Source organism: Etheostoma spectabile, chromosome 8, assembly GCF_008692095.1.
Source record: "Etheostoma spectabile isolate EspeVRDwgs_2016 chromosome 8, UIUC_Espe_1.0, whole genome shotgun sequence".
Lineage (NCBI taxonomy): Eukaryota > Metazoa > Chordata > Actinopteri > Perciformes > Percidae > Etheostoma > Etheostoma spectabile.
This window is the reverse complement of record NC_045740.1, coordinates 10925135-10951449: the sequence shown is the minus strand read 5'-3', so window position 1 is coordinate 10951449 and position 26315 is coordinate 10925135. Positions and strand designations below refer to the sequence as shown.

General features: G+C 41.8%; 1 protein-coding gene across 11 annotated transcripts in view; it reads right to left on the bottom strand.

Annotated features, from left to right (window-relative positions):
* The window catches only part of frmd4a (FERM domain containing 4A), a 103569-nt gene that overhangs the window by 11716 nt on the left and 65538 nt on the right, over positions 1-26315 (bottom strand). For 8 of the 11 annotated variants that reach the window (XM_032524498.1, XM_032524499.1, XM_032524497.1 and 5 more), the window contains exons 2-14: positions 24134-24199; positions 19000-19094; positions 17239-17331; positions 13599-13683; positions 11302-11358; positions 10495-10517; positions 8398-8481; positions 8224-8289; positions 8079-8136; positions 7740-7826; positions 3169-3245; positions 2131-2272; positions 1826-1967 (exon numbers count right to left, since the gene is read on the bottom strand). In XM_032524498.1, the coding sequence (XP_032380389.1) occupies positions 1826-1967; positions 2131-2272; positions 3169-3245; positions 7740-7826; positions 8079-8136; positions 8224-8289; positions 8398-8481; positions 10495-10517; positions 11302-11358; positions 13599-13683; positions 17239-17331; positions 19000-19094; positions 24134-24199 (1075 nt within the window). The remainder of the gene's footprint in view (positions 1-1825; positions 1968-2130; positions 2273-3168; positions 3246-7739; positions 7827-8078; positions 8137-8223; positions 8290-8397; positions 8482-10494; positions 10518-11301; positions 11359-13598; positions 13684-17238; positions 17332-18999; positions 19095-24133; positions 24200-26315) is intronic. The other 3 variants (XM_032524495.1, XM_032524491.1, XM_032524501.1) reach the window with 1 other exon arrangement.

Sequence of the window (26315 nt, the reverse complement as noted above, 5' to 3'; positions counted from 1 at the left end):
GAACATTTTGATAAGGAAACTGAGTTTAACTGGTGTGTTTGTGTGAGTGTTTCAAGAAAGCGGCTGTTTAGGACAAAGTCTGTGACGCACAATCTTTAAGGCCCTGACATGGTGCCAATCTTATTTGCAACATGCCTTGAAAAAAAAAACATAAACATTTCTCTCTATTATTACAAGATATACTATATTTAATATTGGACCGATTTTCTTGAGCCGTTATCTGGCGCCTATATTGCTTTTGCTCCCTCAATTTACATCTTAAAAATTTAAACCCTGCCACATTGGATTTGTTTTCAGAATCTGCTCTGCCATTTCTTTAAAAATAATAAACAAAAACACAGATCAGTGTCACTTATGCAATCATCTTACATTCATATCTCCCAAATGATGAAGTGTGCAATTTGCATTATATGGATGGTGCACTGCATATGGTTAACTGTGCAAGGGTTTTATCAACAACACATACAACACAGCCTTGGTGATGCATTACTTGCTGACATATTATAAGACAGATATAATCAGGTCATCATTAAATGTCCTTTGGTAACGAATTTAAATAATGTAAGAAAACAATAAACCCGAAAAGTAGCCTGAAAAGTTTTTAAAAACGCCGGCCGACTGATACAATCGGTCAATCACTAATATTTAAGTTCATTGTTTCTACACCTATTGTTTTGCAGGTACACACACAGCAAGCAGTGGCCATCCAACTTGTCCTACAGCTGTGTTTGGTGTGTTAAGTGAACAGCCATATTTCTGTAGCACCTCATTTGCATTCACAAAGGGTTTTTAAATTGATCAGACAAACTCTATGATCAAGTCTGACAGACATGTTGGCTGTGGCAGAGAGGGGAGGTGCGTGGATGTGGCATCACAGTTCCTGTGACATGTTTATGTTGCAGGGTAGAGATGGCCTCCAGTCAGCTGTGGATCATGAAATCAACATACTGACACAACACTACGGAAACAGGTGACAAGACACAGACAGATAAGACCCAGACACCCTGTATGATACTGAGAGTGGGAGGGGCCAGAAAGGGTAGACTAGAGAGAGTATCTACTAAGAAAAGGAGGAAAAGTAATAAACCGATGCATATATATAAACAGATGAGCTGTGGAGTGGTGAAAATGAGGAGAGCATGCAAGACATTTTTACTGAAAGAGAATAGTGTTCTTCTTTCCTGGAAACAATAACTGATTGGGTGCTATAATTGAAACAGATGAGCCCACAGCCATGTACAGACACACATGCTTGCCTCTTCAATCATAACGGATGCTGCTTTGGTCTAGTGCATGTCATTTTGTAAATGAATAATGCAGCAGTAGCTAATCAAGTTTCAGGAGCCAATTACTGCACTCGCTTTCCTAGCATGCAACACAGTTTACATGATTGTCTGGGTTTAAAAGGGCATTCTCCTTTCTAGTCTAAATGTGGTACATGTACAAATCTTTCTGTCACACTCAATACTTGTTGAGCACGGATAAGCCATTGTTTTAAAGGCCGTGGCAAAGTTGTACACTGACCCGCTGCCATTTTCATTCCCTCACCTACTAAATTTAGAGGGGGCAGGGGCCTCTGGAGGATGAGTCTGTGTGACATGGAGAATGGGTGTGGTGTTTGTACAGTATGTGTGTGAGAAATGTTAGCACAGAATCAATGGCCTCTTTCCAGAAGCAGCTGTTTCTGTCGCTTCAGTTCTCAAGACTCCTCTCACCACTACACAAAGACTAATATGCACACAAATCAATCTCTCTCTCTCTCCGTGTCACAATCTGTTTCTCCTTCTCTCTTAAGCGCAGTCCCACACACTGACCAGGTACTGACCTGACGATAGCAGACTGCCACTGCTGCCACTTATAATTTTGCCCTTGCTTCCCATGTTGGCAAGTTTGGAGGTCTTCAGAGTTCCTGTTTCCGTAAGGTCTATAGCAATCTCATTCAAACTCCGCGCAGCATGGATCTTAGACTGGAAAGACAAGAATGAAGAGGGTTCATCAAAGCACACCATGCAGCAGTTTAATTGCAACACTCTTGCTGACCATGCTTGCTGAGTTTGCTGTATTTCTTGTACATCTCCAATCCTATCTGCGGTCTGTGGTGTGAGTGTGTATGTGGTGGACCTGACTGACCTTGCTCTGCTTGCGGTCCAGGTAGAACTGGTGTTGGCTGATAGCCATGGCCCAGATGGACTTGATGAGGGCCGGACAGGCGTACCACGTATGCACAGCGATGCCACTGTGACCAAACGTCCTTCTTGTCACCGACGCCCTACAGTAAGAGCGGACACAAGGCCTCCTTATATACACTGAATACAAAAGATGACTACATATTTACAACAGTGAAAACACTCCCAGCCAACAACTCCACCACCATTACCACACCTAAAACTACTACAGCGGCTGTTACAGTAAGCGAGGGAAACATTAGAAGCTTGAGAGAGCAAACCTGATGGCAATATTCTTTTGCAAAGCCACACACGATGTTCCCCATTGTTTACTCATCCTTATTTAAAACACACATCTGTAGCTGAGCAACAGACCAGCTCACCCTAATGACAGCTTCTTTAAAAGAAAACATCACTGCTCTCTGTTTCACCCTGTCTGTCTTTTTCTCCCATTCCCTCCCTCACTCTGTCTGTAGAATAACACTCCAAATATATAGCCATGTTAAATAAACACAAGAGAGGTCACTTCCTCTGCAAAACAGCTATCGCACAGCCATCTATCCTTCTGTGGTCAACTATCAAGGGTTTATCCTGAGAGTGAGTGAGTGTGTGTGTGTGTGTGTGTGTGTAAGTGTGAAAGAGCACATGTTTGCGCATGCATGTGGCTGCACAAGTGTGTTAATAATCAGTCTATCAATCTATGTCAGGCTCCACCGGGACATCCCCAATATCTTGCTCCATTGCCAAGACAAATGCTGCAACCATTACTGAATTAGATTCCAATCTCTCCTTTCCTTTCCTGTAGTTTGATTCGTAACACATTCACATATGGCACAGTGGTAATTTACAGTAAAAGCTACTGGAAGGTGTTCATAACTGAAGGAAAATTCTATCACTTCCAAATATAAGCTGCAGAAAATTCAATGGCAATAGAATTCAATTACTAAGGTATCATGCAGTTCAACACTCAGTTACTCAGCTTAAATTTGTGATATAAATTTACCTCCTGGGGTCATGAACTTCCACTGAAAACTTCTTCTCTCTGAAGTAGAGGTTCTCCAACTGACGCCATTGGAACACCTGAGGTTTAGGAGAAGCATACACTTCAGCGCTGCTCACAAAAAAACATGCTTCACATGAATCCACACAGCCTTCAGCCAAATCCTCTATTCTCTCCTTAGTATGTTCCAATTTGTTTTGAGAGAAAATGCAATGGATACGAAGGGGGGGGGAAAGCTGACGAAGAGGAGGAGTTAGACACAGAGAGGGAGGTGGAGGGAGAGAAAAGGACCCTAGTCTCTGATCAGGTCCGGACCGGGCATTCTTGTCCACAGCGGATCCCTGCGCTGGATGACCTCACTCTGAAGAAAGACAGTGTGAGAGGGAGGAGGCTTTCTTCCCTCTGCTTGAATTTTTTTTTCTCTTTTCCGTCCCCTTTATGAACCATCAGATCCACTTTAAAAGGAGCCAAAGCCAGCTGGGCGAGAAAGTTTCCCCCAAGACGTAGTCCACAGCATGTGTGTATCTCAAATCCTCCCAGACGCAGGGGAACAGAATGTTATGAGTTGGTGGGTGTTCACCATCTGTAGGCATGTGTGTGTGTGTGTATGTGTGTGTGTGTGTGTGGGAGAGAGAAAGTGTGTAAAGTTGAGTTTCCTCCTCTCCTGTAGCTTTGCTAAGGAAGGAGGGGGCGTTTATGCATCCCCTCCTCCTGACCCCTCCTCCCTCCCTCAGGGACTGTGCTTCCTGCTCTGGGCTGTATGTGTGTGTGTGTGTGTGTGTGTGCGTGTGCGTGTGCGTGTGTGTGTGTGTGTGTGTGTGTGTGTTTGTGTGTGTGTGTGTGTGTAACAAGGGGTCAGAGTAGGAGTGATGAAGGCGAAAGAAGCTTTCTGTGGCCCCAAGAATTGAAGTGCCCTTGCTTTGTTTAGTCAGTCCTCTTTGTACACGCGCACACACACACACACACACATTCACAAAAACTGAGTCTGTTTCTTGTTAGAGACGAGTAGAGTGTGGGCTATTTCAGAACACAAGTGGGACTGCATCTATCAGCTGGAGCTGACATACAAACACACTGGCCAACCATCATTGATGGAAGCAAAACTAAGGACTGACAAATAGTAGAAAAGAAACAAAGTATAAGACCCAGCTATGACAGGAGGGAGGAAAAGAGGAGAAAAGGAGCTAAGGGAGGAACAGGTCACAGCCCAGGAATTTTAACAGCCTCGGGAAACAATGGTCATAAGAGGAGGAGAGGGAGGAAAGGGGAGGAGAGTAAGAAATATGATGAAAAAAGTATGTAAACAACAACCTAATTTATGTATTTATGTACTGTATCTGTGTGCACGAGCATGAAGAAAGAAAACGGCTGCCCTTATCAAAACTGTTGCCGTACCGTACATTTTCAATGGAGTGTGAAGTGCTAATGTAGCATGGTGCTAAATATAGCGAGCAGGGTAGATTGAGTGAGTTAGTGACTCTGTATGTGTGTGTGTATGTGTGTGTGTATGTGTGTGTGCGTGTGTGTGTGCGTGTTGGCTACATATGGGCCAGAGCTGTGGATATAAGATAGGTGTTTGTAACTGTGCTCAGGCACGAGACCACTAAAGCTGTCGTCTCCATTAGTGAGACAGAGCTGCTGCAATTTTGGAAGTAGACTTTGATGTTTTTCAGGATAAGTTCTAAATGTGTAAGTGAGACATTTTTGTTATGGTTCTCTGTTTTTTCAAAAAGTGCCCCAGTTACATAAGCCCATTGTATTACTGTAATGAAACCTTTGTAGTCTTTATGGCAGACTGTGAATAGCGTCAAAATCTGATAAAAACGTGCTGACAGATTCTTTTTTTGGAACACAGTCAAAGCCGTTGGGTGCTTCTATCAGGGCTGAGCTGGTGCACGTACACGTACGCATATGCTATAAATCCTCTTCCTTTTGATTGTAAAACACTCACACACAATGGCACAATCACGCACAAGCAGAGGAAGTGACTGGTCATTATTCATAAACAACTGGGTGCTCATGTGCACAGACGCATGCCTATCTCATGATAATGTCTGTGCACCTGAGCACACATCCATTACAGATGAAAAGGTCAGATCTGATACAGTGTAAAGGCCTTTCTTCAATGTAATGGACTCCCGGGGGATTACAGGAAGAATAGAAAGTTTAAATAGCTACACATATTATTCTTTTCTAGAACTGGACCTCAAAGACCTCAAAGGCTCTCAAAGACTATTGTTTTACCCATTGGTGGGGCTCTGTGTGTACCACTATTTCTGCCAGTTGTCATGGAGATGCAGATACACTCTGGAGGCACTTCCTGTTGTTTGTGTTTGGGTTGTTGTGTTTTGGAAGGATAACATTTATTGGACAAGTAATCAGAAAAGGCTGTATGTGCCTATTTGCTCTAAAATGAAACACAGACAGAAAATGACTTAAGTCTGTGGGTGTGTATTCTTAATCCATGGCAGGAAAACGTATCAATATGCAGTGAAATGCCTGTGAGATTACATCAATTTAAACTGTAGCTTGCTATGTTTGATTAAACCATCTTGAGGCTTCTTTACAGTGTTGATATAACACATGTTTGCCTTAAATCCGTCAGGTAGACCTATAGTCTCTGTCTAAATGAGTCAGAAATCACTAACGAGGCACTAGTACTGTGTGTGGTTCGGCTGTAAACCCCTGCCTGTGTGTACTGTATGCGTGTCTGCATGTGGCCTGCGGTAAGCGGAGTGGGAAAAGTATGTTAAGATCCACTAATAAAAAGGGTAGATGATCTGGGTTTAGAAACAACAGGGATCTCCCCTGGCAACTAATTAAACACAACTGCCTCCAGTACACACGCAGCTATTTTACAGCACAAGTTGAAGTCACTTAGTCGCTAATTAATAAATAATAAAGGTTGGTGTTGAAAAAAATCAACCTTTTTTTACAGTGACAAAAGATGGTAATTGGCCCATAATGTCTCATAATTAGTGTTCTGCCTACTCTCACTGACTCACAGTCCTGAGTCACAAACCTGAGCAGCGAATACACTCTGAATCACTGGTTCTTACAGTATTACTGGACTGACTGGCTAATTGACTAATCACCAATCAACTAATCTTCTGGTTTGCTGAAATAGCGATGACTCTCATTACAACCATAACATATGGAAAGCTCCTAGTGACCTCTATGAGTCTCTCTTCCTATGAGACACTGAACAACTGTAGAAATAAGCACCGCCCACCCTCCTTTGTCCACCTTATTAGTGGAAAAAAACTTTACTGTGTTCATTGGGATTTAGTCAGTCTTGTGATGTTGCATTAACAAAACATGCAGTTCACATATCTCATTTGGGTCAAGATCCTTAGACTACTATCTTACTTGCGCCATGAGGAAGCCCAGTCTTTACTTTCTCTGCTTCTAAATGTGTGTGTGAGGGAGAAAGAAGGAGAGAGGGGGGAGAGACAGTGAGGGACGTACAGAAGCTTAACGGACCAATGACTCACACTGACTGTTGCTATAGCAGCTGAATGCTTGACAAGTCTTGTGTGTGGGAATGCTATTAACTCTTTCATTCTTTCATCTCCCTCTAAAATATCTTAAACCCCTCTCCTTCTTTGTTCTTACCACAGGGAAACATTTATATACATTGTACAGTAAAAAACATTTGTGACATTTTCACAGGTTTCTCAGCGGGTTTTGGCGTTTGTGTATGTGAGTTCGAAGTTGAGTACTTGGGAATAAGGCAGGGTTGGTAAACAGTGGTGAGCCATTTAGACTGGAATGCACCCATCAAGATGCACAACACACACACACACACACACACACACACACACACACACACACACACACACACAACACAGTGCACAATGTTAGTGGCAAACAGGAAAGCTGTTGCAGAAAGGAAGTATTCCTTAGGATGGTAGGTTCAGAGTTCAGTCCAATTCCTGTGTGTGTGTGCACGTTTATTAGTATTAGTATTGTTGATCAGTATGTGTGTAAGAGGGTCTTGGTGGTCGGTCAGTATGCAGGGATGCTGTTAACCACATTAACACCCTATAAGTCAAGGCTGAATGCCAGAAATCAAGGCCCTAAAGACGACTGGAGGTCAGAGATAAAGTAAGTAAAGCTTTCACAGACAACCCACTGGTTGCATTGACTGGGAGGAGAACCCATTCACAGAAATAAAAGCAGAACAGGATGCAAAACATTCCAAGACTGAATGTCTCCAGACAGTAGTATTTGTACAGCAATGTTAGGGCTCTTCCCAAACACAATATCCTGACTCACTGAATGGAAAAAGTAGACAGTGGTGGCCATGAAAAGATGTCCTTGTAACGTTACATGTTACTGATATTATGCAACTACTCACTTTTCTTTGAAAAGGCAGCTGAAAGAAATTAGGTACCAAAAACGGAAAGATATCTAAGATAAGTCATACATTCTATACAGGAGCAGAATATTGTGTTATTAAAAAATGTTGGAAATTATACCAATTGATGTTTTAAAGCTCATTGAAAGAGTAAAGTGAAGGCTGTGCCGAGGACAGGAGTTTAGTTTGTGGTGCAGAGAGATCATCATCTCACCTTCCTGGGTTTAACTTTGTCTTGGTGGTCATACTGAAAGATGCCTTTATAGCTCAGACCCAACCACCATGGGATCCCCTGCTTGTCCTAAAACATAAACAGAGACATACCTCAGGAAAGGTTGTGCTTGTGTATGGGATTGATTGAGAGAGAAATGGAAAGAAGAAGGACAGATAAAGAAAGACACAGTACAAATAGCTTTAAAGTCCATCATATCTCCAAATCCCAAACTCCCTCCTCCAGAGTCAACAAAAATGTGTGTGGTGTGGTGTGGTGTGGTGTGTGTGTGTGTGTGTGGGTCTGTGTGAAAAAAGTAAAGGCAGAGTAGTAAAACTGTACCTTAACACCATAGTAATGTACTCCATATGTGGGGAGAGACTCTACAATGCTCATATAACTGTGAGGAGCAGAAAGAAAGACATGTAAGGGATACAGCATTCCATAAAGTTAATAAACACAACCAGAGATACATACACACACTTACTTTACAATAGCTTGCCCTCTGGACTGCCCATTGAGCTTCTTGTAATGCTCTACAACCCGGTCTTCACTGTAGGACAGTACAATAAAAAGAAAAAATATTTAGAAGGGGGAAACATGACAAATAGAGTGTGTGCAATATTGTGGTGGGCTGCTGGATAACTGACTGGTCTCTCACCAGTAGGCTAGAGATGGGTGCTCCTTTAGGGCCTGGGTGGGCAAAGCGGGCAGCTTTTTCAGGTCAGACCTGGTTGCATCATTACTGTAAGGGAGAAACCACAAGACATGGTCAACGCTACTTCTGCAAGAACAATCATTCTCTGCTGTAGGCCACAGTTTCATTCAAAAACTGACTGGGAGATCCCAATGAACTGTAGAAAAAGGAACACTTCAAATTTGCAAAACCAAATATTTCCTAGAACTGAATTTATTGTTAACGATAAAAAGGTGGTGGGAAATAAACTAAGTTTAGTCAAAGAGAGGAATAATTGCTGACAGCCTAATTGCTCTCAATTTCAGCGACTGGGCGCTGCTTATCTCAGAACAGCTGCAGAGACACTGACAGTTGGAAAAAGGAGAGAAAAAAAGGGACACAGACAAACACAAAAACAAGGGAGAGATAAATAAAGAAAGATAAAAGGAGATACATACGGGATGGAGGAAAAAATAACCGCAAAGGCAGAGTAAATGAGACAGGGAACCAGAGACTTGGCCCCAGATTCAGTTTTCAGGTCTTAATACTCCACTCTAATCCCCTAGCCTCTCTCCAGCCTCCGCCAAGGCCTCCGAGGAATGGGGAAAGCCCTGGGAACATTACAACCTATGAGCTAAAGCCCTGGAAGAGTTCCCATCCACCCTGCCCGTCTGTTCAATGTGTGAACACAGCTGTGTGCCCGGTTGATTTCCATTCAACTATCATTAGGTATACGTGGTTGTGTGCACCACTTTGGCATTGTACTTGATTAAAGGGAAAGCAAGGGCTCAATTTGAACAATGCAACATGTGCACCATGACATTGTAAGATGTTTATCTTCACAAGTTACTAAATCATATTTTCAGTCTTTGAAATCAGATTTTTGTTTGAGAAGTCTGAAATGAAAACTGAAAATCCAACTTCTTTCTAAACAGATTTTCCTGTAGATTTATAAAATACTGAAATAATTGAAAGGCTGAATCCACTTCCATCAAGAGAAGTGCTCGTGATTCAAGGAAACACTTGGAACAAATGGTTTGAATTTGACAAAGGAAAATTAATTCACATTCATTTTGGAATAATGATATCTACAGAGCCAATACATTAGCATCATAATGGGATTTTTTAGAGGAGCAGCAGTGACAGATTTAGTGAAACTTAATATAGAGAAGGGGTACAATGTATGGTTTTGAGGACATGTGCAGAGGGTCTATAGAGCTTTTAGAGAAGGAAAGGTATTTGTGCGTGGGAGAAAGGGGATAAAGAAAAGGGGGAGGAGGGTGAAAGGAATGTCTCCAGAGTGTGTCACATTCCAGCCCTCCGCAGGATATTGTGTTTATTTACTCCTTTCACCGGCGGAAATGAGGTCAGAGGTGATGAGTGCTGTGGTCTGTTATCATCCCTATAACAAAGGGATGAGGAGATGAGGAATGACATACGTTTAGGCCAACATCACACAGATGTACATCTAATGAGTCACATGTGGAACGTAGCTCACATGAAACATGTACATGACTGGAACGTTCCATAGCTATAGAGTTTAACTAATGTGAGTTTAATGACTTATACTTAATCTGATATGTTTGAAGTGAAGTCGTCAGTAAAACATTTCATTTTCCGGTGGTATATTAGAAAATCTTTCATGTCCCAACGGTGAACCCTGTCTTAAATTGGAAGGAAGTCACTCCCAATGAAGACTCTCTGTCTTTCATTACACACTGCATTGAGGCCCACACGCGTGCATGCTCTTTTCACGAGTGGCAGCATAGGCTGAAAAGAGTGAACCAAAGTGGAACAGGGATGGAAGGAAATAAGGAGGGCTCAGAAACAAAGAGAGTTCTCAGTGATGCTCATCAATGCACAGTGGAGCAGACAGACCACTGATATAACTTCAACTGTCATTCTGTGCTTCTCTCTTCTGAATCAACATGTATTAACCCACCCACCTCTGTCGAAAGAAACGTAGGTGATGAGACAGAATATGTGATATAAAAAATTGGCAAAGAACACTCCAAGCTACAACCTTTTACTTTCTTACATGTCCACTACATTATAGTCATTAAACGTTACTGATGTGCTTACCTGGTGAAATCACCTTTAGCCTCCTGTGGAACAGAAAGGGAAATAAAAAAAGTATTGAGAGAAGAAAGGATTGTTGGATACGTGAGCAACAAGCAGTGACCATAAAATGTGCATTTATATTCTGTTTGCATTGGTGAAAGTGCAGTCAGGTCTGCTGTGCTGGAATCAGAGAGAAACATGAAACCTCCATCTGGAGTGAAACCTCTGAAGGTCTCAGACCAGATACCTGATACTGTGCATCTGCACCTGCAAAGAGAGCACACTCACATACACACACACACACACACACGCATGCACGCATGCACGCACGCAACACAAGAAAGACAAACCACGTAGCCCAGTCTAGGTGTAATATGACCTTGCACAGAATCAGTTAATGGACTGACCTACTCTGAGAAAGGGATAGGAGAGAGAAAGGGCTGGCGTTGAGAAGATTTTGTAAAGTAAAAGAGTTTTCCTGCTGCTCTGTTTTATATTAGCACTGACTGACTGCACCAAGAATTTAGCTGGTAGCCAAGAATTTTGCTACCAACAAAGAAAAATTGCCCAGCATCATTTCAGATTACAAACAGATTGATGACGGTAATAGATAATGTGAGCTCAATCCTCGTCAGTTAAGACAGAAAAAGATAATGTGAGTTTAGTCATGGTCAATTAGAATCAAAGGCTGGTGGAGACATTTTGGAAGAAAACTTGAAATAGCAGAGCAACAGCAACTGGAATAACTAGTGTGTTTGGCTGACCTCCACACCCACAAACACAAACACACACACACACACACACACACACACACACGCTTTATCTTACTTGTAGAATAAAGGAAGCCAATTCGAAGACAACATCACTGTCCACTTCAATAAGCTCCTGGAAGAAAAACAGAAGAGAGTGCAGGGGCTATGAATGACACATTGTCTTACTGCTGGCAGCGAGTAAATAAGTGCAGAGTAAAAGTGGACATGCCTCTGATCATCATCCATTTATTCGGGATGGATTGCTAATTTCTTTCATCTCCCCACATGACACTCCCCCCTCCATATTTCCTCTCTCCCTTCTCTAATTTCATGACCTCTTCATGTGTATTGAGCTCAGAGATTAGAGGCAAACTGAGGGGGTTTGGGAGAGGAGGCTTAAGGGTGGAGGGTGGGCATGGATGCTCTGGTTACTAATTACTCAATCCATTTTCCAAAGATGTGTGCTTTTTTTTTTTTACTGTATTACTGTTGGTTATTTAAGGACATGGACATTCCTGGGGAAAAGGTAAAGGAATGGAGTCTTTATCTGCATCAGCATAAGTGTTGTTGGTTTTTCTTTTGGTGTTTGTGCATGTAATCACCGACCATATGTAGGTACATATACATGGAATGCTAGGTCTGTATTAAGAGGGAGAAGGATAAGGGTTAGTGGGCAGTGAGCAGTGGGTCAACTATGCCAGGAATGCTCCCTTTACAATTCTCCTTGTAATTGTTTGGGAGATCAGACAGCCATGATGAAACACTAGACTGAACAAACCCACCCTGGGTGCACCACCCAGCGTGGCTAGCCACACACTGTCACATAGCGTGTGCTATTGTACTGTATCCCACAGCACAGTAGAATGCGTCTCAATAATATATATATATATATATATATATATATATATATATATATATATATATATACATTGTATATGTATATATCAATATAAATTAGGTAAATGTATAGCCTGATCTACTATATTTTAACTACTGTGTAAGTGCAACATGTTTTCTAAAAAAATAATATGTCATATTTATTTTCTTGTTCTCTTTTTGCCTCTCTCCCTTAATGTGATCGTCAGGAGAGCTGGTAGAGAGATCATTGGTGTTTAGCTGTTGTTCTTATCAGGGTGACTATCAGGGTGATAAATGAGCAGTGAGGGATCAGGTATCTCTGCCAAGGACATTTTAACAGAGCTACTGGTGGGACTGTATCAGAAACCTTTTGTTTGTGGGACAGTCTCTCCCTGGCTACTTGGTTACATAGTCACTGCTATTCGAGTCTCAGTGTCCTAATGGACAGTGGAGTAAGACAGATGCGACATGTGTACAACAAGGCTCAAACTAGACAACCTAAAGCCTCCAATGTACGCTTAGCTTTGTTTTACTATTTGACAACATTAACTGAGAAAGGTACCCATGCATACCCCTTGTATACGAGAAACCTGTGAAAGATGCACTATTCTGGACATGCATTCAACAACCGTTTGAGCCACTCAAAACATTGAACATTACAGGTGAGAAGTGCTGGCTCTATGTCAATTGATGGATGGGACACTGTATTTAAATGTACTGGACTTGGCTCTAATAAAGTAATGGGTCTTATAACATTACCACAGCTTTCTACAGGGCTTTGACTGGGATGTTTCTGCATCTATTTATTCCCTTCAGGCCACATATGCCCTCCTCTGGACAAAAAACTGCTTGACATTGGTGTCAGGCTACAGTATAGCTATGCACAGGGTAGCAGACAGACATATGATAAGAGAAAGTGAAAATTTTAACTGACTAAGTATTATAGTATAGTAGTAATAAGTCTTCCATCACTGTAAGCAAATGTGCAAATGGCCTTCTCTGAGAGGAATGCTTTAAGTCAATCACTAAATGTACAAACTATATATTTGCCTTTTTGCATTTATTTTTGGGCAACTTGTCAGTGTCTATTTCTAGCAGCTGAAATACATTGACAGAAAATTGGCTGTAGATGTGTAAAATTATTTGCGTTGCATGATGGGTAACAGCTGATGCAAATGGTTCAAATTTTCTGCTTCACCAAATCATGAGGAGGACCAAAGTCCAAGCTGGCCTCATTATTTTGAGCCAAAAATGGGCTAATGAAGTGGTGTGTTTCTAACAACATAAAGTCCTTTACTCCACATAATACTAACTTTAAATAGACCCATTAAACCCCTTCACCTTCTCTTAGCAAGAAAGTAGAAAAAAAGGCTGGGAGAAATTTTCAAATACAAAATTACAGAGTTTTCTTACCGTTCATAGTTTTTAAAGCATTACAGGATGAATACATTCCTCCATTATCCGAAGTCAACAGTATTAGGAACATACATTATGGCAACTAAATAACGAGTTTACCTTGTAGATGATGGACTTTGCATTAAGGAAAAACAGTTCAATAGTGGCATTGTCCTTCAGGTAGGATATACTCTCTATGTAGAACCTGTAAACATAGAAGGAAAAGCTTCAATACATTCAGTATGCAACAGGACAGGGTTGACCTTCAGTCCAAGAATAAGATCAGTGAGGTTTAATATTTATTTTCGTCAGAAACAAAAATAACACAAAATTAATATAGGAGAACAAGTTAAACATGGATGCTATAGTGGTGTCAAGTGAACTTATAACAGAACTGTTGCAATGACCAAAGTTACCAGAGGAGGGCACACCATACCAAAGGCTGACCTTGAATATCAACATCCTTTCACTTTCAACCCTTAAAAAAATTCCCTCTCTCCCAATGGTGGCTGGCAATAATCCATTATTAGTTTGTTAGTGTGAGCACATTCCACGATCTGAATGCACACACCCACACCCACAGCCACACCCACACTGAATGTGCACATGATGCACTTTGCACATTGTTTGCTTCTCTGCATCATCAGCAGTGTGTACTGATTCACATGCACATACAGTACTTACACACAACACACACACACACACACACACACACACACACACACACACACACACACACACACACACACACACACACACACACCACACACACCACACACAGAGAGAGAGCACAGTAACCCACTTCTGGCAGAGCGGCGAGTAAGAAGCTAACATAATAATGCAGTCTAAATTTAGCTCACGATAGCATGCAGAGCCAGAGGAAAGCTATGATGGTAAACTAAAGCTACACACTGTTAGCCCATCTCTTATAAATATAACATTTTAAACACTTTTCAGTATATGAATTGATGTATCCCTAATTCCCTATAAGTGTGTTTAATGTGACTTAAAGAGCACATGTGAATGAATGTGTCGATGTGTGTGTCTGTGTGTATGAGTGTATAGGTATATTGAGTGAGAGTGATTGTAGGAGGATCAATATTTGAGGGCTTAAATCACGTTACCTATTGAGCTGCAAGAGAGAATGAGAGGAGCCCTGTCAATATTCAGTGTGAACATTTAATTAAAGCCCCAGTGTTGATGAGACAAACACACACTGCCAGCACAGCAGCAAGCATGCAAACCACTGAACCAGCAGGAGGTGGGCATCTGCCCTTCCGAGCATTTATTGGGAACACACACATCATACAAATACCACATAAGAATGCAAATACATGACAGACATGCACCTGTGCAGACACACACACACACACACACACACACACACACACACACACACACAACACACACACAGACAACACAGACACAGACACACACACACACACACACACACACACCACAGCTAATGAAAACAATACGTTCACATTGATAATGGATTCAGGCCTGACATTTGGGATGAATGTAGTATAGTCCTGAATCTGCGTATGTGTGTGTACTTGTGACAAAGAAATACGGTGGGATGTGCGTGTGCACGTAAGAGAGGGGGGTGTAGTCAGTGTGACATTTGGAGAGATTGAGGTTAGAGATTGAACTGAACTGCAAGACAAAAAGGGGGATGAAGCATCAAAATGGTGTCAAAGTTCACAATGTCACAGCAGCACGACCATATCCTCAAACACCTATTAGTCTATGTAAATACACACAGTGACCCCACCCTGACCATCAAGGATACACATACACAGTTGTTTTATATAGTTCTATGGCTGACCTAAGAGAGAAGATAAAGAGAGATAGTAAGCTAACTTAATGACGGATACTGACGATGGCTAAAACACCAGTAATAGCAACCAAATATATTTATCTGCATATCTTTTGATTATATCACTGTCACATTGCACAATGACAGAATTGTTCACTAAATAGGGTCTACAATGAGTCTATGAGCTAAAAATAAGATTTTCCTATTTCCACTCCTCTTATTGTGTCAAGACCGACGAGCGGTCGCAAATGTCTACCTGGAAATTACTTCTCTATGACATTGTTTAGCAGAATCAGCAATGTGTGTCACATTCCTATTTACATTGTTAAAGGGTAACTGCCGTTTTTTTCAACCTGAAATGGACCTATTTTCCTATGTTTTTGTGTGTCGAAGTGACTGATGGGAACAACAAATTTTCTTAAGGGCAATTGTCCAGCTTGTATTTACCTTTACAAAAGTGCTTGTTTTGCTGCTGACAGGCTCAGATTTATATTTAAAGTGTCTGACAACATTATGGAAAGTATTTCTGAGGTCGACCTTTCTGTTAAAGAGTAAGATCCTTTTTTTTTTTTTTTTTTTTTTTAAACCTCGCGAAATTGCATTCGCTAAACCCACCAGACTCCATTTAAATAAACACAAATTTTAGTATTGTAAAATATACTTCATTCAAAGTTGACAGAAACAAACTATGAAAAGCCGTTTTGGGACATCTGTCTAATTTTCCGACCATCACAACTCTAGTTTTGGTGGAAATAAACCCAGAGTTTACCGATTTACATATGAAAATATGGCTCTATACATGCTAAAAGTATTGCTTTGTCTGGTGGGTTTAGCGCTAGCGACTTTAGAGCAGTTTCTGGTTAAACAGAAATGTCTCATGTGACTTAGAATATTAATCTGAGCCTGTCAGTGACAACACAAGCACTTTTGTGAAGGTAAATACAAGCTGGAAAATTGCCCTACTACTGTAACTTACAGTGTAGCTTGTTTTGCCGCTGCCGACTGCAGCAATCTCGCTTAATAAACAACCAAGTACAAAGATTGTTGTTCTAGGGTGTATATGACATTATAGAGATATGTTGGGGAAAGAGCACACCACTGGACCCAAAAAAAAGCCAGGTGCCCTTTTCTTGTTTATTGAATAGCTTCTGGAAGATAACACACCCACATTCACACAAACAAAGAAACACACACACAAATGTGCACCTTTTGTATTTCTGTCACAGGTTATATACACACACATGATCCAGTCTCTGTGTGTGAGTCAGGAGTGTTTCATATACTGTATGAGTGGGGCCATTGTAAGGGCTAAGAGAGGAGTGTGGGATTGTAGGGTTATTTCATAACGCTTCATAATAGGTCAGAAGAGTTGGCTTCAACTGAGGGAATGACTATATTATACAGCAATAGCAAGAACACACTGTCAGGACACATGCCTCATCATAGGTTGAATCAAGTACCAGAATATTTTCTACTATGTGGAGCATTACATTGACAAATGTGTTTCCAACAGTTGATGAAGTGCTTCTGCATAAAAATGTATAGCACTACTAACGTCAAGATAAAAATGGTACGACTCTTCTCTTCATGGGATTCTGCCACCTTATTTGGAGTATGTCGGTCTCAATCACTGCAAAGCTATTTGACGGGATGTACATGCAGCACATACTGATGAGGTCTGAGAGGCTCATGATTGGTGGAGAGGCCGCGTGGCGGAAGTTAAACACCAGGGTCAAAGTAATTTCATAGGGCCCTGTCATCACTAACCTTGTTATTCTGTTTCTATTTCCACATGAAGGCATGTGCATGCACTGGCACATATACAGTACATGCACTCGCTCCATCTTTCTTTTTATCTTCTACAGAAGTTCAAACACTGTCTGCAGTCAGAGAACATGGAATGCCTAAGTTAGGTGATTAATTTAATAAATACAGACTTACCTGACACAGAAGTAGAGGACAATAGGACCAGACTTCTTGGGGAACTCATGTTCTAGTACCCTGCGGTCCAACTGCAGCCAACTAAAATGGCCCCTGAGACAAAACAACAAAACAATCAATGCTATTATTATTCAGGGCTGTCTAAATATCCAACAAGGATAGACAACTAATCTAATCACACTGAACCTTGTTGCTTAAGCCTCCACTTTTTTTCTTTTTTTCATTTTTCTCCCCGCCTCTCTCTTTTCTCAATCCCCCTCCAACCAACAGAGGGAAAAACTGCAGAGACAGCTTGTCACCCTGGTAACCCTCTATGGTCTCCTGAGCAACATCTCCTTCAAACTCTCCCTCCTTCTGTCTCTATTTCTCAATCTCCCTCGCTCTTTCCCCCACAAAACGGCCTCTTTGACCACTGACCGCTCAAAGCTGACCTTAGGCACACACAACAAATCTACACATCATAGAATTAGCCTTGGGGGACTACAAGACTGCAAAGCTGATATTGCTTTACTGGACTGACATTGGCTACAGTATGTGTCCCAGCCATGTAAATGCCACGGAGCAGAGGCCAGTCTTGCTTGGCATGAGTGGGTGCATGAGATAAACAAAAAAGAAAGAAAACAAAGGCCGTGGCAATGTTTGCCTGTCTGTAAAAAAGTGTGTATGTTTGCATGGCAGTGATAGTGCTGCACTATGCTGTGGTGTTTCTGTCTTTCTAGGTCACCAAACACAATACATATAATTTGAATGTCATTTTTGCATTTCAGGCACAGTTCTCCTAGCAAGCCTTCTAGGCGACATAGACCTGTGATCCTTTGCTATTCCAGAGCAAGATAATCATAGCCTCATCATAACATTAAAACCCTTTCCAACTAGGGATCATATATCAGTTTCTGGTTCAGCGTGATATTCATGATCACAATTATGTTATTTTAACTTGAATGAAGGTAGCCATCCCCTTTTACTTGGAAGTGAAAGATGAAAACCATAAACTGGATATCTAGGTTTTTCTCTAAGTGAAAAGTGAAAAAGAAAAGATAAAAAAAGAAATATAATAATAAATATAATAATATATAAAGGCACACCGGTAATTTATCAGGAGAACAGGCCAAAACCAACAGCCACATTTTACTGTAAGATTTCTTATAGTTTTCATAGTGGTGCTTCTGTTCATGGTGCAACATCTTGCTAATGTATTTGACAATATCTTTTGTCTTTTCAAAATCAGTGGGTCCAATTCAAGTATCATTTCTTTGCATAATGTTGGAACTAAAGTAATTCATTTTTGTGTAACCAATAGGTCTTGGACAAGACTTGTAAACTTGGAAACATGCAACTGCAGTCTTTCCACTTCTATCATCTATGACTGTGCTGACCATGTCATAAACATTAGTTACAAGCCACCAAGAAGTTCACAGGTTATTGAAGACTAAAGAAACAGACAATACTGTACACTTCACTCTAGGGGCCTTGCTTTGTTTACCAGCACAACTGGTTGCAACTGAACTTTGATATTGATTTTACCGATTGTCTGCTTCTAGTCTAGTATGTCCCACATGTCGCTTTAACAATTCTGTTGATTGAAACTGAGTATCCGGACCGTGTTAACTGTTGATAGTCTGGGTGTAGTTACAGAGTTGTGGCTAAGCATTGACGAATCCAATCCAACAAACAAGATCAACTGCAGAGATAGTCCTGGGCTACTAATATACCACGTGCAGTAGTAGAGTTCAGTGGCATTAGTATTTGAATGTGACTTACGTTTCGTCTGTGTATGCAATTCCAAAGTATTCCTTCTCCTTGAGGTTGAAGTGAGAGGCCACAAGGTCCAGCAAGTCCTTGGCCATCAGCTTGGGCTGCAGGGGGACAGAAATATTAGTATTGCTCTTTTATGATTTGATATACCAGTTCAAATTGTCCCATTGTGTGAGTGTTGTGGTTTATTTCACTGTAGTTTAACTGGAACACATAGATGTGTAGAGCTTTATGTTAATGTATTCTATCAGCTATTGATTTACTGCAATGACTAAGCATTCTGACAAACACTGGGGAAAAGAGCAAGAGAGGAGGAGATAAATAAGAGAGAGAGTGCGAGAAAGATGGATGGAGTGTGTGGAAGTTGCTGACAGTGCAGGTACTCTGCCCTTCCCCTCCCTCCCTCCCGAACATCTGACCCGAACATCTACTGCAGAGTCATGGCTCTGGGCTCAACCACTGTATTGTAGGGAGAGGGCTGTAGCTAACATTAGAGCCTTTTAACTAGTTAATACTGTGGAATACGGTCCAAGCTATACCATGGGATGACCACCTCCATTCATCACGACATTCAGAGCATGCAGAGAGCATCTTAAAGCCAAGCAGAGGCCGGGGACTGCTGCCATATGCTGCTGGTTTGTGACATCCTGAGTAACAGCCTGCCCCACCCTGAGGTCAACCATGGGTGTGCCTACATTTTCATTACACACACCACACACACACACACACACACACACACACACACACACACACACACACACAACACACACACACACACACACACACCACACCACACACACACACACACCACACACACAACCACAGGCAGACAGGCAAATCTGCATGAACATATTGTGCAAACAAGAGCTTGTACACAACATGCATGCAGCCTGCTCACAACCCACAGGAGGTATGTGCTGTGCTGTGCGTATATAGGATAGAGGAGAAGAAGAAAACATGCTGTGTGCATCCATATATGCACATGCACAACTTTACACACACAGCTACTGTACATGTGCCATAGTGTGCATCTTAACAATCTCCCCCTGCACAACTACAACTTCAGTGACAGAAGCTACTGAAAGCTATTTAAAGAGGAGACATCACACACACACACACACACACACACACACACACGTGCATGCACTCACACAGACACATACACACAAAACTCCAATGACCTAGATCTCATATAAGCACGACGCCTACAGTGATCCTGCAACAGAAAAAGGTCTGGAGTGAATAGATAGAGTGGAGCAAACACAGGCTGATTCTGACGTATAGTTCTATGAATCAGATTTCTGCATCAAATAGAAGTGTTACTGTAAATAGAAAAAAACATGGCTATTATACAAGCTGATTCTGTCTCAATGTCCCTTTGATCTAACCTCACTACACCCTACAGCACTAGTAAATTATCTAGGAGACTCCCACACTGCTGTGTTAAGGAATATTGAGGTTATCATTAACAGCAAATCTTTCAAATGCATATTCACAGTAAGAATGATAAACTCACCTACCTCAGCAAAGACAAGATCATCAACATGCTAAATTTGTGTTTATGATATGGTTGCGTGTAGATAACACAAGCAGTGATTTAAGTGCTGACCTTATCTGTGTGTAAGTCCTGATCTGTCTGACTCTTGACAAAAACTGGTTGTTCAGTCCACAAAGGCTCTGATTTGCTCTGTTGTTTCTCCAAATGGGAGAGCAGCGATTCACAAGAGCAACACTAGATCTCTTTGAAGTACTTAAAAACGTTTGAGATGTGGAAATTTAAGGTCTGGAACAGGCTATGTTTACATTATTAACAGTAATACATGTTTTGGTTAAGTCTGAGACACATGCAGCCGTGGTCTCTCATTAACACACAGCAGTCAACTGCCTTGGCAACAATATCAAATCACCGACACCCATGCCACTACAGCATGACAAACAACGAGTGGGGGACAGGAGGACAGGGACACATGGACACATACAGTAAACTGTATATGGAGAGAAAATGAGCCCCAGATACACTGTTGAACATCAGAAGTGCATGACTAAAGTTGAAAAGGATAGAAGGACCCCTGTAAGGTTAGCTGAGCTTCTTGCCTCAATGTTGTTATGAATACCAAGCACACTGTAAAAATCAAATGGGCTGCACTGGATAGTCTAATTGAGTTTGGTTCCCACTTCAAGTGACGACTCGCTTCCTCCTAACGCATACCCACATCCAGACGCTACAGCTTATCTGTGAGATGGGATATACCAAACGGATGTGTAATAATGTTGTGGAAGATACCAGGGAACAGGGATACAGACAATGAATGACAGGTAATATAGTAAGTGATATGGGACACTAAACACACACAATTCAGACACACTCCTGATATATACAGACACAAATACACAGACACAGACAAAGACAGACACACACACACACACACACACACACACACACACACACTATAAAACCATCTGTCAGACTGTAAAGCTCTCTGCTAGCTTAGACAGCATTACTGCTAATAGACATTTAGCCTGTGCCGCCTCAGCAGCACAGGTAATTAACAGCATAGCAATTACAGGGAGGTGCAAGTGAGGAGGAGACTCCCAGACAGGTGACAAACACACAACAGTAGCTCACTTGCCTGGCTGGCAGCAAGTCACGGCCCAATCTCTGCAAACAGCTAGCCAGGCCCTTGGCACCTTCAGGATTGCTCAGATTTATGGTACGCTAACCGATTTATCAGTGCCAGTCCTTAAGATTCCAAGGGTGGGTAAGGAAAAGGTTTTTAGCCACATGCCCTACATGTTTTAATAAATAGTACTTTGTATACAGACTTATGCTGTAACTCCGTACCATGTCACAGTGAAACCCTGAAGTGTCTCGTTATGACATTAATGTAGAGTTCTTAATATGAACATTGGCATGGGAGAGCAACACTGTTACACAGCTTAATACTCCATTCACCCTTCAACCAACACCGCTCTAGCCTTAGGGAGTGACAGCCATATGACATATATTTTCACCCGGTGGTGTATTTGGTGGTTAGCTCACTTTAATCTTTACGACCTGGTCAACCGGTGTGTTGGCCTTATGGCACATAGTTCCCTGCCAATGAGGCGTTGCCCCATTAACAAACCACAGAGGACACACTATCAAAGGTAGGAGGAAGGGGATGAGGAAGAGGAAAAAGGTGAACGGCACTTCTGGGATTGAACAGCTAGTCAATGTTACAAGTCAGTGACATAAATGAGACCCAGCCTTTCAGAGGCTAGCTGGCTGGTGCACATGGCGTGCTACAGGAATTTAACTGAAAACCGCAAAAGGACTGACTTGGCCACACTGCTGTTAAATGATCAGTGAAGACATGAAATAGCCCAACAGAGTGTGTAGTACTGGAGTACTGCCTTAATATTTGAAACACAACTGTGTGCACTGCTTATGAATTATGAGCATCACTCTGAGAAATCCTTCTTAGTTCACAGGAACACAGAGAATAACATCCTAATTCTCTGTGGCCCTACTAGCAACTTACTGGCCAGCTGTGAGAGAGTGAGAGGAAGAGAAAAAATAAGAGCAGTATCCTGATTTATATGACAATGGTTTGTTGATAACATCCCATCTTCCAGAGGTCTCTCTAGGCTAATACCATTGCCAAACTGTAAAAAAACAAACCTTGTGTATACTATGTGGTAAACAGAACTAACATTCTCATTCACAAGATATCCAAGTATCCGGTAAACTCTTTACATAAACAGATTACTTTCAAGGCTTTAACTCTCTTTTTGTTCATTTCCTTGTTATTTCCTGTCTTGATAGCCAAGAGGATGAGCGGAAAAGAATGACGATGAATGGATGAGATATGGAGCTGCTGCAGCTGTATTTGAGGATATAGAAGGAGACAGAACCGGTGCAGGTAAAGGCAAGCAAGGAGTTGAGAAAGAAGGATATGGAAAATGAAGAGTGGAAAGGGAAGAGAAATGGATAGCAAGAGTGGAAGAGGAACAGAAAGAAGTACCGATTTGAAAGAGAGGATCAGCTCTGGCAGAGTAATCAAATCAGAAAGTCAGCAGACCTATCCTCTGCTCCCCCCTCCATTCCCATCCCTTTAGTGTCATCTCCCCTCTCTCTATTCCTGAGCTCTCATCTCACTTTTCTCTCTCTCTTTAAACCTCCTGAGTTTCTGTGTCAATTTTTCTATTCTACGCTTGGTCTGCTTCTTCTGTTCCTTCTTTTGTCTTTCTCTCTTTTTCCAGTGAAATTAGGTAATGGTCAGACCCACAAGGGACTAAGGGAGGTTAGGAAGAAGGACGGAGCCTCTAATAAAATTGCTTCAGACTTTAAAGCCAAACCATGAAGGGCTCTTATAGATGATGAAAGTGAATGTCATCAACAATCAATGAAGAAAAAGCTTCAACAACAGTCTTTAACCTGAACAGCTGTAGAGCAGAAAGCAGACCCAATCAGATCTACAGTAGTAAACAGCTAAAAGGGACAGACAAGGGGAAAACAGGTGTAGGTGGCTGCTGCTTCCTTTGGCCATTACTGCAGAAAGCCCTGCTTGGAGGATTTTAAGATGAAAGTGGGGGGAGGGGGGTAGCACGATGCTTTGTTTTTCCTAGACATTTGGAGGATAGGATGGAGCATTGTCAATTACACAGAAATATTTAGGAGGTAGATGGAGCATTGTCAATTACACAAAGTACACACAGTTGATGCTTTTTGTTAGATGATTCTGGCATTTCTAAGGCATCCTGGGTAGGCAGTAGGGATGGATGATGAAGAATGATCAGCGAAGCATGAGTATAGGGGAAGTAAGAGTTTGTGATGATTAGTACTGAACTCTGTATTGGGATGCAAAGGGAGAGTAATTCAGGACAGAGTCTATTGCATGCAGCCTTGCTTGTGTGTGTGTGTGGTGTGTGTGCGTGTGCGTGGTGTGTGTGTGTGTGTGTACGTGTGTGGATAGATCAGGTGAGCATCAAGAAAGCGCAACGTCACCTACTGCTGACCAAATTTCCCTTGGTCAGTAGTAATTGAGTCTCTTAGGACACCAGACAACACTTCTCCCTCGCTCTGAGGAAATGAGAGTGCACAAAGACAAAGGGAAGAAAGAGAAGGAAGAGTGAAAGGGTGGGAGGAAGAGAGACTCACTTGTACAAGGAGCTCCAGCTTCCTGTCGTCCAGGAGATGGACCTGACATCGCCTCCCCTCTGTCATCTGAGAAAAGGAGACAAAAAGACAAGGGATGCTCGTTTATAAATTGATTACAGGTACCGATACAGATCAAAAGCATGGCTCCACTAATGCCAAAAAAATGATACAAAGAAATGTATCTATAGTTCCATATAACAAACACAAATCAGTTAGTATAGGAGACGTGCTGTATGCCAAGCTTGGTGTGTGCATATATGTGTGAGTGCTATCTCAGCAAATTATAAAGTATTATTAAAAACATGTAGGGCATCTGGCTAAAAACCTTTCCCTTGTCCACCCTTGGACTCTAAAGGACTAGCACTTATAGATCAGTTAGCGTTTCATAAATCTGAGCAATGAAGTCTTAACAAGGTTAGGTGACCTGACTAGACATTGGGCCAATAGAAACGACGACTGCGCTGCTCTCTTCCTCCCTGACATTTCTAGCATTCCTCCTTAAGCAGGAAATCTATTATCCATCAGTGGACTACAGTGACCACAATGAGTAAAGCTGCCTGCTGATGTTCACTCGAGTGTTAGTTTGCGTTGTTGATGCAAGGTTTGCTGAATAGAGCTGCAAAAAACTATATTCGATAATATACGTCAGTCCGCCAAGTTCAGGCTTATTCACTAAAGCAGGTGCAATGATGAAACAGTCAGCTGTAAGAAATGTGTGCCTCATTTACGCATTAGACCAAATATTTTATATGACTGACACACCAAGGCAATTCTCCAAACCTGTCTTAAAGTTTGCTAGCGTGATGAAATTCTAACAAATACAAGGCTAAAGTTATAAATTCACAGGAGCAATAAAGTCAAGAAAAGATGTACAAACTGTGCCAGAGTATTCCGCATGTTAGGGTCTGTTGTGTGCGCTGGTGTTCTTAGCACATGTGGAGTTTCTCAACAATTTAGTAGGAAGTTGGGACTCTGAGGAACACATACACACCCCTGGCTCCTCCCACACTTCCATTACCTCTGGGAGATGGGGAGGGACACCAGAAGAAGTGTGTGTTTGGGTGTGTGGAGGTAAGAAAATGTTGGAGAAGAAGGAGTAGATAGAAAGAGGGAGAGACATCGTTATAGATGCCACCATAGATATTGCTTTATGGGTTTGGATACCATAAACACAAGCACAAGCATAACCAGTTTGTAACTCTTCACCACAAGGATCATAATGGCCACCTGAGGCCATTGCAATTTGGTAAGGGTGTGTGTATACAGCATGAGTATTACAGAGCTCCTACTTTCTCACCACTCGTGCCAGCTTGCATCCAGGTGGCAGGTTGGAGGTGAGAATTTAGCAAAGAGCTGAAGATAGAAAGACAGAGAAAGAGAGAAAGAGGAGTTACAGAATTGGGTCTCACCCCTCATCATTTTGTGAACCCTGTTAAATGACCGTGTGTATGTGTGTGTGTGCGTATGTGTGTGTCTTCTAGCTACTTTGAAGGGTTTGGTTTACCCTCCCACTCACCATTGATCTCCTGTGGTTTGAGGTTTTAGATTTGGGTGCACCTGTGCATACAGTGACATACACAAACCCACACCCACAAACACACCCACCCACACGCACCCACACCCACACACACACACACACACGCACTTTCCAATATTGTCTTTTGTTTTCATCTCCCACCCTCCTGTCTTGGAGTTACATTTCCTTTCCAAAACGGTTAATGTTTATACTGTATACAGTGGTTTTAATTACTGCCATGATAGTTGAGTAGAAGGTCAGTGGTGCAAACATGATTCCATAGAGTAATTCCTGACAAAAATAGTTAATTTAACAGCCCTGAGTCAGTACATCTTACGTTTCTTGTCCGCATAATACTTTAAACTGCAATGCAGACAGTGTACCCACACTCTCACTGGCACTCTGCTTGAGGCACCTGGGAATAGTTCAAATCATAACGTCAAGGTAACAAATCACTGCCTTAAGGCTAAAATTAGGCAGCCCAATCTGGCAGAGACAGACGCTTATTGGTTTTAGTCATACAATTCACTTTGTGGTATTGGACACATGCTACTGAGTTCCTATCCACCGTGAAACCAAATGTAATATAGTTTCTATGAATAGCTTCTTGTCATAAGTTGAAAAATAGAAAATGTGGTTACTGCTGCACCATGAGATAGTTTAGAC